This window comes from Martes martes (assembly GCF_963455335.1).
Source record: "Martes martes genome assembly, chromosome: 8".
NCBI lineage: Eukaryota > Metazoa > Chordata > Mammalia > Carnivora > Mustelidae > Martes > Martes martes.
The window spans coordinates 92621911-92634471 of NC_137895.1; the positions used below are offsets into that span (position 1 = coordinate 92621911).

The following is a 12561-nucleotide window of genomic DNA, read 5'->3' on the forward strand; positions in this document are numbered from 1 at the left end:
TCTGGGGGCCTGAGCTGAGTCTTGAAGAATAGTAGGTGTTAGCTCCACACTGCCCACCTGGAGGGGTCGCCTGTAGTCTGGAGGCCACAGGGCTCTAGCTGAAGGCACAGATGGTAACTTGGTGGAGAAGGTAGGGAAGAATGGGGTTGAGGTGAGGGAGGATGATGGTATGAACCACAGCTCCCATTTGTGGAGTGTTAATTATGTGCCAGGCCCTGTGCTAAGTGCTATTAATGTACCATCCCATTTTACAGATGAGCAAACTGAGCCTCAGACATTAAGTAACTCTCCCATAGTCCCATTTTACAGATGAGCAAACTGAGATTCAGGCATTAAGTAACTCTCCCATAGTCCCATTTTACAAATGAGCAAACTAAGACTCAGACATTAAGTGACTTTCCCATAGTCCCACAGTTGAAGGTGATAGACCCAGGATTCAAACCTGTCAGTGTCTGGACCCCGGCTGGGTCCAGGACAGAGCAGAGTGATGGGAGACGTGGGGAGGTTCCTGGAATAAGGACCAGAATGCGGTGTGTTCACTGGGGATGTGGTTAAAGTGGGAATGGGGTTTATCCTTGCTCATCCTTCCTCATCTAAGGACCTCATGCCCTGTCCTATAATCTTTGGGTATATGGATGCATTGCAGGGTATTTCCTCTGGACACAAGAGGCCCCCTTCCTCCCCCAGATTTATTTTAGGGAGAGTGACTGGAGTCCTGCAGCTGGAATGAGGGCCTTCTTGGGAATGGTGGGGCAAGGGGTTGTTTTTGGGAAAGGAGCCACTGTTTAGGGAAATGCCTCTTGAACAATGTGAATAGTAGAGAAGTCGAGAAAAATTGGAGTTATGGGGGTGCAGAGTGCTGAGCATTGGTGGTGGGGGGAGTGCAGGGAGGACTATCAGTTATAAACACACCCCAGGTCTATTCTGGAGCCTGGAAGTGAAAGTCTTTTGTGACATCACGGGCAAGCTGTGGTCTGTCCTCTGACTCTGTCAGTGTCCTCCTGGCTTCCTGGCCTCCTTCTCTATGCTGGAATCCCCCAACAGTGTGACCCCAGACCACCCCAGACCCTTCCCACCCCATAGCATTCTTCCCCTTAGGCTTACTTGAGATTCTCCTGTCTTCAAGAGCCCCTCTGGAGCATGCTCTGGGGTCAGCCCTGAGAAGACTGGGGCTCAGGGGACAACTGCCCTCTGAATGAGTGGTTGCCAGAATGTTCAGGTCTTCTGGGGTCAAACCCGGGAGTCAACTTGCCCCCCATGCCATGAGATAGGCCAGTGGCCCAGACACTGCCCATAGGGGAGCCCAGGAGGGAAGGTGCCCTCTCCTAATCTGAGCCCATCTGTGTACACTGGCCTTGGATAGGTATGAGTGGCCGTGTGTGTGTGTGTGTGTGTGTGCATGTGTGTGAGTGTGTGTGGTGGGGCGGGCAGAGGAATCTGGACTTTAGGAGAGAGGAAAATAATGTGGAGGGGGGTTGGATAACAAAGGATTTTTGCTTGCGACTAATAGTCTCCAGCTGCAAAAATACCAAAGTGGAGGCCAGGCCGGGCTGGGGACTCCCGTTCTTGCCAACTCCTCACCGGCCTGCTGAGTGGGGCCCTGCCTGGCCTTTGGGAGGTGGAAGGGGAGACCGGCCAAGGGTAAATAATCTAGAGCAAGGACGAACCCTCTGCCTTCTCTCCTGAAATTGGCAGGGAACCCAGGCCAGGAAGGAGTCTCAAAGGTCAGCGACGTCCTGGGGGCGTGGGGGGCAATTGTGGAGCTGCTCCTGGGATGGGAGGTGTTTGATGTCTTCAGATTTCTTCCTCCTTCCTTCTTGCTGAGGGAAGGGTGGATGGGGAGCGGGCCCAGAGTGTTGCCAGCCCTGAGCTGGGCAGTGACTCAAGGAAGCCTCAGGAAGTTAGAGAGAAGGACACTGCTACACCAGCTGGTGCTGGGAAAACGGCTTCCAGTGAAGTTGCCTTGCATGCCAGCAGCCCCCCAGCGTGCCCACCAAGTAAAGGGCACGAGGGCCCGATTTGCCTTTCAACCTGTTTGCCTTCCCACCTACTTGCCTTCTAGCGGCATGATGCTGGGGCAGGTCACCCCCCAACCCCCGCCTTTGGGGAGTTTGGGTTTCCTCCAGAGGCGGCCTAGCCACATTCATTTTAATCTGTCTTCTCTGTGGTCACAGCGTGTGGGGCAGTGTGATCGCTTTATCCCAGCACCGGGCCCTCTTCCTACGTGGCCCGGGACCCACATTTCCCAGGCTGCTCTGCCCCTCTCTTCCACTGTCAGCAAGATGGGCCAGTACTAGGAGCCCAGAGGAGACAGTGGTTGGGCTTGGGGGTGCGTCAGCAACCACAGGGGCACTGCCTCTTCCCTGTGACCTCCTTCTCTGGTCACCTTGAAGGGAGGCTTAACAGGGGGGACCTGAAGAGGAAACTAATTTGATGAGAGCCCCAAATTGGCTCTTGCCCTTCCTCCCGCGGCCTAAGTCCTGTGACTGTGAGTCAGTGTCGGGGCCTAGCCAAGTTCCTGGGGAGCCATGTTCCTGTTCCCTTTGCCCCCACCCCCACCCACTGTTAGGAAACAGCCCCTGAATCCCTGTGGGGAGGGGGGAGGATTAGAGAGGGGCGGAGCAGAGTGCCTCGTTATTATACGTACAGCTCTGTGGGAGCAGAATCATCCCCACTAGGTTTGAGTGTGGCTAGTGTGTGGGGGTAAGCTGCAGCCAAAGGCAGGTGGTCCACAGATCTCTTTAACCCGTTGGGGCATTTGGTGGAGGTGGAGTGCAAGGCAGGGGTCCCAAGGAGTCATGTCTTAGGAGATTCCCAGTTTGCGAGAGGCATTACCCCTGGTGGTGGAAGTTGGAGGGGGTGGAGTGTGGATGAGAACCAAGGGGTCTTGGAGAGGAGCCCCCCCCCACCGAGGAGGCCAGCAGGGGTCCCTGTCCCCAGATTTCCACTGTCTATGCCCTCTCCCTCCCCTCTTCAGTCCTTTTTAGCCTCTTCCATCTCCCCCAGAGCTGGCATAGACTGAGTGTAGGCACCTGGTCTCCATTCTCCTCTCGTCTTCACCTTTCTGAAGCTCCCCTTCTTTGTGAACCATGCCTCAGTTTACCTTCAGAGTCCTTTTATGGCCCTCCTCCTATGTTCTCGGTCCACCAGCCCTATATCTTATTTTCTGCTCCTTCCCACCCTCCCCAGGATAGGAAATTGAGCAATAGGGACACTGAAGAAGTGGGAACGGGGGTGAGTGGAGGAAGTCTGGCCCATGTCACTGGATAGCATAGGCCTTCCCTTTTCCCTGTCTATGGGCGCCGTGTTTGACATACTCTTCTCTCAGATTGAATTTATTGATGGCGTACCCCTTTTCCATTTTTAAGAGTCACGTAACACGTACATGTCTGGTTAGTGCCCTGGCTGGCATGAGATAAACTGACTTACCATATAATGTTGAGGCACATCCAGCCAACATCGAACATGTGTGATGTTTTAGTTAGCCTGAGTGCTGGTATCTCCAGTAAAAGCATATTTAAAAATATTGGAATAAGCTAGGGGACCTGTCCTCCCTGCCTTTTGGGATTCCAAGAAGACGGTCCCACTCGGGGAATGGCTAGAGCTGGGGAAGCCTGTCCATCAACTAAGCAGCCAGCACAGACCCAGTGTCTCCTGTGTGCTGGCCCTGAGCTCCGTGTGTGGAGCAGGGCTCTGGGGGCGGGGCGGGGGGGGCAGTCAGACACTTTTCCCTGGAGAAACCAAATAGGTTTCTCAGACACTTGTCTTTGGAGAAACCAGATAGAAACCAGATAGGAAAGATGGCAAAGAATACAAGGTAAAATGTGCCTTTGCCAGGAACTCCTATAGGAGCTCAGAGAGGAGAGATGGCTTGTAGCCTCTGTGGTGAAGGAGGTCACCCCAGAGGAGGTGGACTTCCAGGGCTGGGTTCTGCACCAACAAGGGTGGGCATGTCTGCAGGAGGACCTCCCCCCATAGCTCTTTCACTCACACTTTCCAGACGTGGAACAGATGGCCATCGACTGGCTGACAGGCAACTTCTACTTTGTGGATGACATCGATGATAGGATCTTTGTCTGCAACCGAAACGGGGACACATGTGTCACTTTGCTGGACCTGGAGCTCTACAACCCCAAGGGCATTGCATTGGACCCTGCCATGGGGTGAGAGGGGCGGGGCGAGGCTGTGGGGGAAGGGAGAGTGCCTGGTGCCCAGAACTCAGTTAACGTGCCCTCTGCCCACAGGAAGGTGTTCTTCACTGACTATGGGCAGATCCCAAAGGTGGAGCGCTGTGACATGGACGGGCAGAACCGCACCAAGCTGGTGGATAGCAAGATTGTGTTTCCTCACGGCATCACGCTGGACCTGGTCAGCCGCCTCGTCTACTGGGCTGATGCCTACCTGGACTACATTGAGGTGGTGGACTACGAGGGCAAGGGCCGGCAGACCATCATCCAGGGCATTCTGGTGAGGGCAAAGCTTGTGCCGGGCCGCCATCCCCTAGGCCTCCCAGTGAGAGGGAGGCTGACATGGGAACACGTTTGCCTTCTCACAGGAAGCGGGGTGGGCATGAGCCCTTCAAGGAAGGGAGTGGATATAGCTTCTACTCTGACGGAAACAGATCATATTAGAGACACCTTGTACTTCCCTTTTCTCACTTGATCCTTACAACAACCCCTGGGAGAGAAGCGGGCAGGTGTCTCAGTTCCCTTTTGGCATGAGAAAAAGCAGGGTCCAAAGAGGTTAAGAGATTTGCCTGAGGTTACACAGCTGGGAAATAGCACCAGGACCAAGTCTAGAAGCCCTTCCAACTCAGAGATGGGACCTCCCTTTTGGGACCATTAAGGTGCCCAGCTGTCCCTCTTAGCCCTGGACATGCCATAAACCAGCAAATCCCTTTGTCTTGGACAGGCTGGAACAGTCAGTTCCCTTGGATAGGTTTTGTGGGTAGCGAGGGCTGCTACCCGGCTTGCTTGGGACAAGTCTGTCCCCGAACCTTCCCAAAGCTGGGGGCTAGGTTTGGGCTAAGAATGTCCTCCTGTGGACAGAGTTTAGGGCCCAGCTCCAATTCAGTCCAAAAGGGGTTCCATCCCCCACGGTGTGCCTGAGCCTGTAGGGGCCATGGTTCCTGCCCTCAAGGGGTTTGAGCAGAGTGGATGAGGTGAGTCCACAAATCGCCAGTCAGTGGATAATAGCCAGAGAGATGGAGCGTGAAAGTAGAGCCTATATCTGGTTAACATCCCAGAAGTTCTTCAGAGAGTTGCCTTCTGAAGGACGAGCAGGATTTTGACAAGCAAAGATCTCAAGAGACAGAGGAGACCGGGGGAAAGCATGGAGTTAGACAGCTATGGAATGAATTAGGGAGTGCAAATATTGAAATTTGGATGGGACGGCGAGGTGCTCTCCAGGGGCAGAGGGAGGATTCCCTTCTCTCATGCTGACCTTTCCTGCCTGCCCGTCTCAGATTGAGCACCTGTACGGCCTGACCGTGTTTGAGAATTATCTCTATGCCACGAACTCGGACAATGCCAATGCCCAGCAGAAGACGAGCGTGATCCGAGTGAATCGATTCAACAGCACTGACTACCAGGTGGTCACCCGTGTAGACAAGGGTGGTGCCCTCCATATCTACCACCAGCGGCGTCAGCCCCGGGGTGAGTGGGGTGAGGGAAGGCCCAGTCTTCACTCTGAGTGAGTGAGGGAAGACCCGCAGCCCCTCCTTCCATGGACCCTCCAGTGGGAATGGCTCGTTCTCTCATACCATGACTGCTTCTCGTAGCGATCCATCCCTGACTAGCTCCCCTGGCCCCCCAGCTTCCCCTGCCAGCCCCTTCCTGCCGCTCAGCCTCTCTAGATCCCACCTCCATGGAGCCCCTGCACCCAATTCTGCTCAGGACACAGGTTGCGCCTCCCAGGTCCCTGGCTGCTCCAGAGTCGCACGCAGCACCTGCCCACAGGCAGCAGCGTGACTGTCTCCACTGACCACAGAAACTGTCCCCTCAGAGTCTGAAGCCTAGGTCGTTGTGGGGCAGAGAGATCCCAGTCCTGTGGCTTCTAAAGCTTCAAATGGGACAACAGGCATAAAGGCCACAGCAGGAAGGAGTGCGGTCAGACTCCAGGAAGCCTTCTTAAGGTCTCGGCACAGGGGCTCTGGAGGGGCCTGACTAGCTCTCTCCCCTGCCTGCAGTGAGGAGCCACGCCTGCGAGAACGACCAGTTCGGGAAGCCGGGCGGCTGCTCCGACATCTGCCTGCTGGCCAACAGCCACAAGGCACGGACCTGCCGCTGCCGCTCTGGCTTCAGCCTGGGCAGCGATGGGAAGTCATGCAAGAGTGAGTGAGCGGGCAGGGTGTGAGTGCCTGCTGGCATGGGGCGGGACCCTGTCCTTGTCTGCCTCCCCACAGCCTGGCCCTTTCTGTCTGAGATGCAGAGAAATGAAGGGATTTACCCAACATTTTGCCTCGAGTGAGGGGCCGAGACAGAATTCGAACCCACATCCAAGAACAAGTCTTTTCCCGTTACCCTACTTGGGCTCCATAACAGACTGTCCACTGGCCCATTCAATTCATTCATTCATTCATTCATTCACTCACTCAACAAATATCTCATGAGCGTGGACTGTGCGTCTGGTGCTGTCCTGGCCATGAGAATTCCGCGGTGACAAGACAGGTGTCGTCTCTGCTTTACGGAGCAGAGCATAGAGTCTAGCAGGCAGACAGACGGGTAAAAATAACTCCAGGTGGTACCTGGTGTTAGGAAGAAAATAGAGAGGCACCTAGACCTGCTGGTGACAGTGAGGGCTCCTGCTGGGTCGGAGTGGTCAGGGAAGGCTTCTTCATGGAGGGGGGATTTGAGCTGAGCTCTCCATGAAGTGAGGAGCTGAGTCGTGGGACCACCCGAAGGCAGGGCCCCTCTGGCAGAGGGGATTGACAGAGCCAGGCTTCAAGGCTGAAAAGGGCACAGCATAAGTGAGGGGAGACAGGAAGGAGGAGCTGGATGCATCTGAAATGGGATGAGGAGCTCTTGGTGACTTTCCCGCAGAGAAGTGATGTGATGTGCTTCACGTGTGGCAAAAGATCATGCTGGCTAGCCACTGGGTAGGGGACAGCAGGGAGTGGTGGGAGGCTCCTGGGGTGTAAGCGAGGGGTGATGTGGCTTAGAGAAGGAGGGGAGCAGCAGAAGTGGTCCAACGTGACCAGATTCCAGCCACTCATTTGACTCACTGAGCAGTGAGCACCTAATTGAAAACCTGATCCTTGCTGCTCCTGCCCCATAGGCAGACCCCCCCCCCCCAACCCAGGGTGCTGTCCCGGGCTTTCCTGTTTATACGTCTGTCTATGTGACCCAGACCCCCTGTGACCCCCATCTCCCCTGACCCAGGAGAGCTGGGGCATTGCAGCCCCTTGGGCCATGGCCCCGGAGGCAGGGTGGTAGTGTGTGTGTGTGTGTGTGTGTGTGTGTGTGTACATGTGTGCATCTGACTTTGTGCCCCTCCTTGCACCTGCCCTAGAGCCAGAACACGAGCTGTTCCTTGTCTACGGCAAGGGCCGGCCAGGCATTATCCGGGGCATGGATATGGGGGCCAAGGTCCCAGATGAACACATGATCCCCATTGAGAACCTCATGAACCCCCGGGCCTTGGACTTCCATGCTGAGACTGGTTTCATCTACTTTGCGGACACCACCAGCTACCTCATTGGCCGCCAAAAGATCGATGGCACTGAGCGGGAGACCATCCTGAAGGACGGTAAGGGCCCCCAAAGTGAGGGGTATGCAGGTGGGATCCCCAAGGGACGCCCACTTGGGACAGGGAGCGATGTGAGGCCTGGGCATTGCCTTCTCAGTACCCTCTCAGCATGGAGAGTCCCCCACTCACTGGCTGGCTGGGCCGGTTGGCATGGAGATGAGGGGACAGACAGATTGACCCCTGTGTGACCCCCTTCTTGGCTGAGCCGAAAAGAGGCTGGAGGATGGATGGGTTAGGCAGTGTGGGCTGTCTCTGCCAATGCTTGAGAAAACTCGGGGTCTCTCTGCCATTGGCTCTGCTCCCCGGAGCTGCAGGCAGGACACAGCCCAGGAGAGGCCTGAGACCTTGAATAGAGTAACCGTACCAGCCCACGGGTGCTCACAGAGGGCCTGTGCAGCAGCCCGCACAGCCACCAGAAGCTGCTTGCTCACTTGTCCTGGGAAGAGTCTGTTTTGGGAGCTGAACCCAGTTTTTCCGTCTGAGCTGCTTGGGCAAAGCAACAGTACGTGGTCTGAATTTCCATCTGCGTGGAGCCTCTGAGCTCCTGAGTTCTGTCCATTTCCTGCCAGGCGTCAGGAATTCCCAAACCTGCCCTTGGGCCCCCAGGACAGGGTTCCCTAACCAGGGAATCTGGCTGATGCGTTACTGCTCCCCTCCCCCCAGCCCCAGTCCTGCTCGTGGAACCTCAGCAGTCAGCAATCATAAGACTTTGAGGAAATCAAAAGTCACTCATCAGGAAGAGATTGGGGTTCCCTATACCCAGGGAGCTGCTATGGAAACTGGAGACGAACCCTTGGTTAAGTGGAAAATCACTTCCTGATTTATTTGTTTTGTCAGCTCAGGACTTTTGGGCGTGGGACATTGTGTCACACGGGTGCCCAGAGCCACACGTACGTTGCTTCAGCTCCCCGGCGCTCAGGCCCAGATCGGCCCTCCCATGAGAGCTCACATTGGCCACACAGGTTTCATGGGGTGCGGGCCAGAGTTCTGAGAGCCCCTGAGCCTCAACGCCGTGTCCCCAGATCCTTTTCCAGCCTCCCAGCCCATCCCACCTACTGTTGCAGGCACAGGGTACTCCCTGCCACACTGGGCGCCGGCTCACTCTGAGCCAGGCCGTGCTAAGGTTCCTTTGAGGCCTTCCGTCATGGCCCCCTTCACTCCCTGCAGGAATCCACAATGTGGAGGGGGTAGCTGTGGACTGGATGGGGGACAATTTGTATTGGACGGATGACGGACCCAAGAAGACCATCAGTGTGGCCAGGCTGGAGAAGGCTGCTCAGACCCGCAAGACTTTAATCGAGGGCAAAATGACACACCCCCGGGCCATCGTGGTGGACCCACTCAATGGGTGAGTCTGTCCAGGGCCTGCGGGCAGGAGGAGCCAGAACGGGGACGTGAGACAAGGAGCGAACAGGGGAGAGCGGCCCAAGTGCAGCGCTGAGGCAGGAATCAGAGGCCGAATGGGGGAAAGGTGCCCCATCTTCAGGACAATGGGAGTGATGCCTTACGCACATACAGTTGTGATCCTGTCACTCCCAACTCGAGGCCCTCCACGGGCTGCCCTTGCCCTGGGAGTGAGACCCACGTCTTTATCAGGCCTGGGCTCCTGCAGGATCTGCCCGCGTCCCTTTGGCCTCATCTGTGGCTCTCTCCTGCCCTCGGAAGCTCTGTCCCCACCTCCCGCCATCTGTTCCTCAGACACCCCAGCTCTTCCTGCCTCCGGGCTTTTGCTCTGGGACTTGCTTTGCCCAGAGCTCCCAGACATTTGCAGATCTAGCCTCTTGTCCGCATTCACACCTAGGCTCAAATGCCGCCTCCTCAGAGAGGCCTTCCCCAGCTGCTGCCCAGTCCGCTCTCTGTACCATCACCCTGCTTCGTGTCCTGCCTGGTTTTCCTCGGCCTCCAAAGTGCATCCCTTTCCAGTTGACTTATTTCTTGTCCGTACCCCGGGGTGGGATGGGACCTCCAGGAGAGCAGGGGCCTTGTCTCCCCGGGGTCCCCGAGTGCCAAAACTGTGCCCAGCTCTCAGCAGGCACTCGACAAATGCTTGCTGAGTGCAGGAAGGAATGAAATGTGGGGGCGAGGGGTGAGCAGGCAGGAAGCCCCCGGGAGGAGCTCTGGCATTGCGCGCATGGACTGGGATCACACAGGAGGCTGCCAAAGGCAGTGGTGGCCCGTGTGGAGGTGCACACCAGTGTCCTGAACAGTCACTGCCCACAGGTGGATGTACTGGACAGACTGGGAGGAGGACCCCAAGGACAGTCGGCGAGGGCGGCTAGAGAGGGCCTGGATGGACGGCTCACACCGAGACATCTTTGTCACCTCCAAGACAGTGCTTTGGCCCAATGGGCTGAGCCTGGACATCCCAGCAGGGCGCCTCTACTGGGTGGATGCTTTCTATGACCGCATCGAGACCATACTGCTCAATGGCACAGACCGGAAGGTGGGCAGGCATGCACCTGTGTGCTGGTGTTCATGTGTGCGTCGCTAGGCCACATTTGTGGGTGGATGGGGCTTTTTTTTTTTTAAGATTTTACTTGAGAGAGAGAGAGAGAACGAGCAGGGCTGGGGGCAGAGGGAGAGGGAGAGGCAGAAGCAGTCTCCCCGCTGAGCAGGGAGCCTGATGCGGGACTCGATCCCAGGACCCTGGAATCATGACCTGAGCTGAAGGCAGACACTTAACTGACTGAGCCAGCCAGGCGCCCCTGGATGGGGCTTTTTGTGTGTGACCACATGGGCGTCTCTGTGTCCAGGCCCATGGGCTCCATGCACGCTTACCTACGTGTCTGTGGGCGTGCGCCGCCTCCCTGTGCTGTGTGTGGTATGTGTCAGATCATCTGAAGAGCGCCTCTGTCAGAGTGTGTCTGGGGCTGCGTGTTGCCTGGGGGCTCAAGCACTCGTGTGCGTACCTGAGCACACAGCACATGTGCACCTCCGCACATTTGTGCATGTACACAGAGCACATTTTGGCATGTGCCTGTCGTGTCAGCCTCTGCGCATGTGCAGGACGGCTGGAGATGCCATGGACACACGCTTTGTCCCTGGTGTGGCCGTAGGCTTCTGAGTCGCATGCCTGTTTAGGCATGTGGACTGAGCCCTTTCCTCGTAGCTAAGGCCCTTAATGATCTGGCCCCTGACTCTCTCTGGGGTCTTATTCCTCCCCCTGTTCCCTGTACCCCGACATCTGAGCAAACGACACTAGACTGCTCAGAATTCCCGGTGCACAGCATACACGGTGTGACCCCCTGTGCTGTTGCCAATGTAGTTTCCTGCCTCCACCCCCCTCCTCCTCCCTGTCCCACTGCTCAGGAGCCACCTTCCCCTGGATCTTGTCTCCAGAGCCCCCCCAGACACAGCCTGGACTACCGCGTGCACCCTCCATGGGACAACAGTGATTTCACTGCAGGGGCTGTGTCTTTCATACCACAGCTCGGCCCTTAATAGATCCTGGCAAGTGTTTGTTGACTGAAGAAATGAATGGATGGATTCTGGCTGTGTGCTAAACACTGTGTGTATGTGTGTGTGCACACGTGCACATACATGCATGTTGGGGGATATGAACGAAGATGAATGTATCCAGGGGAGGGTAGTGTGGACAAGTTCCACATCAGCATCCCTCTGGGCCCAGGGTCCGGCACCTCACTGTGTGCCAAGCTGTCACCCTCAGGGTCACCCAGGCTAATGGGGGAGAAAAGACCCACACTCAGGACATGGACACGTAAATGAACAAAACCGTAACCTCCCAGGCCTTCATCAGGCACCCCATTTGTCCTCAGCTCCTCAGTAACCCCCACTCCATTCTTAGATTGTATACGAGGGTCCTGAGCTGAACCATGCCTTTGGCCTGTGTCACCATGGCAACTACCTCTTCTGGACCGAATACCGGAGTGGCAGTGTTTACCGCTTAGAACGGGGCACAGGCGGTGCGCCCCCCACCGTGACCCTTCTGCGCAGCGAGCGGCCCCCCATCTTTGAAATCCGCATGTATGATGCCCAGCAGCAGCAAGGTACCCTCTGGGGCTGGGGCCAGTGATGGGGTGGGAGCTGGGTGGGGGGTGAGGCTACTCAGGGGTGAAGGGACTCCCCAGGGATCGTAGGCTCTGATTTTTGAGGCCCTTGGAGAAGAGAGTTTGACTGTCTTCCCCGTCTCCCTCCCTGTCCCATGTTCCACGTCCTCTTCTTCAACACGATTATTGTCTTGTCGCCACTGCCTCCCTTTCTGACTCCCCACTTGAATGTGACTTCTCCCTGTCCCCTCGGCCGTGCCTTTGCAGTGGGGACCAACAAATGCCGCGTGAACAATGGTGGCTGCAGCAGCCTGTGCCTGGCAACCCCTGGGAGCCGCCAGTGTGCGTGTGCCGAGGACCAGGTGCTGGACACAGACGGTGTCACCTGCTTGGGTATGAGGGGCCCAGCCAGGGTGGGAGGCCTGGGAGCAGTCCTCAGCGGGAGAGGGCCGAAGGGTCCAGTCAGAGATGAAAGAGGCAAAGAGGGCCCCGTGGGGACAACAGGAGGCAAGGGATGAGTGAGAGAAGACCCCGGGGGCTGGAGGGGTTTTAGGGAGGAGCGGGGATGGGGGGAATTTGGGAGAACACAAAGATGAGGGGAAACTGAGTGATGATTGGGACGGCTTTGGAAAGAGGAACACATTCCTTTACATTTGTCTTCCCTTGATCAAAGTAATGTAACAACAGCTCTAAATACTGGACATGAGAGAAGGGTAAAAAAGCCCAAATTCCCCCAACAGACACCAACCCGTGTATTGTTAGCAGTGTGGCAAGTGAACAGCGTCTCTCTATGGCCAGCTGGGCTCCA

The 12561-nt window shown here is 56.4% G+C and overlaps 1 protein-coding gene across 1 annotated transcript in view; it reads left to right on the forward strand.

The window, feature by feature from the left end:
• The window catches only part of LRP1 (LDL receptor related protein 1), a 79876-nt gene that overhangs the window by 20597 nt on the left and 46718 nt on the right, over positions 1 to 12561 (forward strand). The window contains exons 7-15 of the mRNA XM_080811458.1: positions 4001 to 4163; positions 4245 to 4467; positions 5465 to 5654; positions 6188 to 6331; positions 7510 to 7746; positions 8914 to 9094; positions 9967 to 10189; positions 11552 to 11753; positions 12021 to 12146. Coding sequence (XP_080667584.1) covers positions 4001 to 4163; positions 4245 to 4467; positions 5465 to 5654; positions 6188 to 6331; positions 7510 to 7746; positions 8914 to 9094; positions 9967 to 10189; positions 11552 to 11753; positions 12021 to 12146 — 1689 coding nt within the window. The remainder of the gene's footprint in view (positions 1 to 4000; positions 4164 to 4244; positions 4468 to 5464; positions 5655 to 6187; positions 6332 to 7509; positions 7747 to 8913; positions 9095 to 9966; positions 10190 to 11551; positions 11754 to 12020; positions 12147 to 12561) is intronic.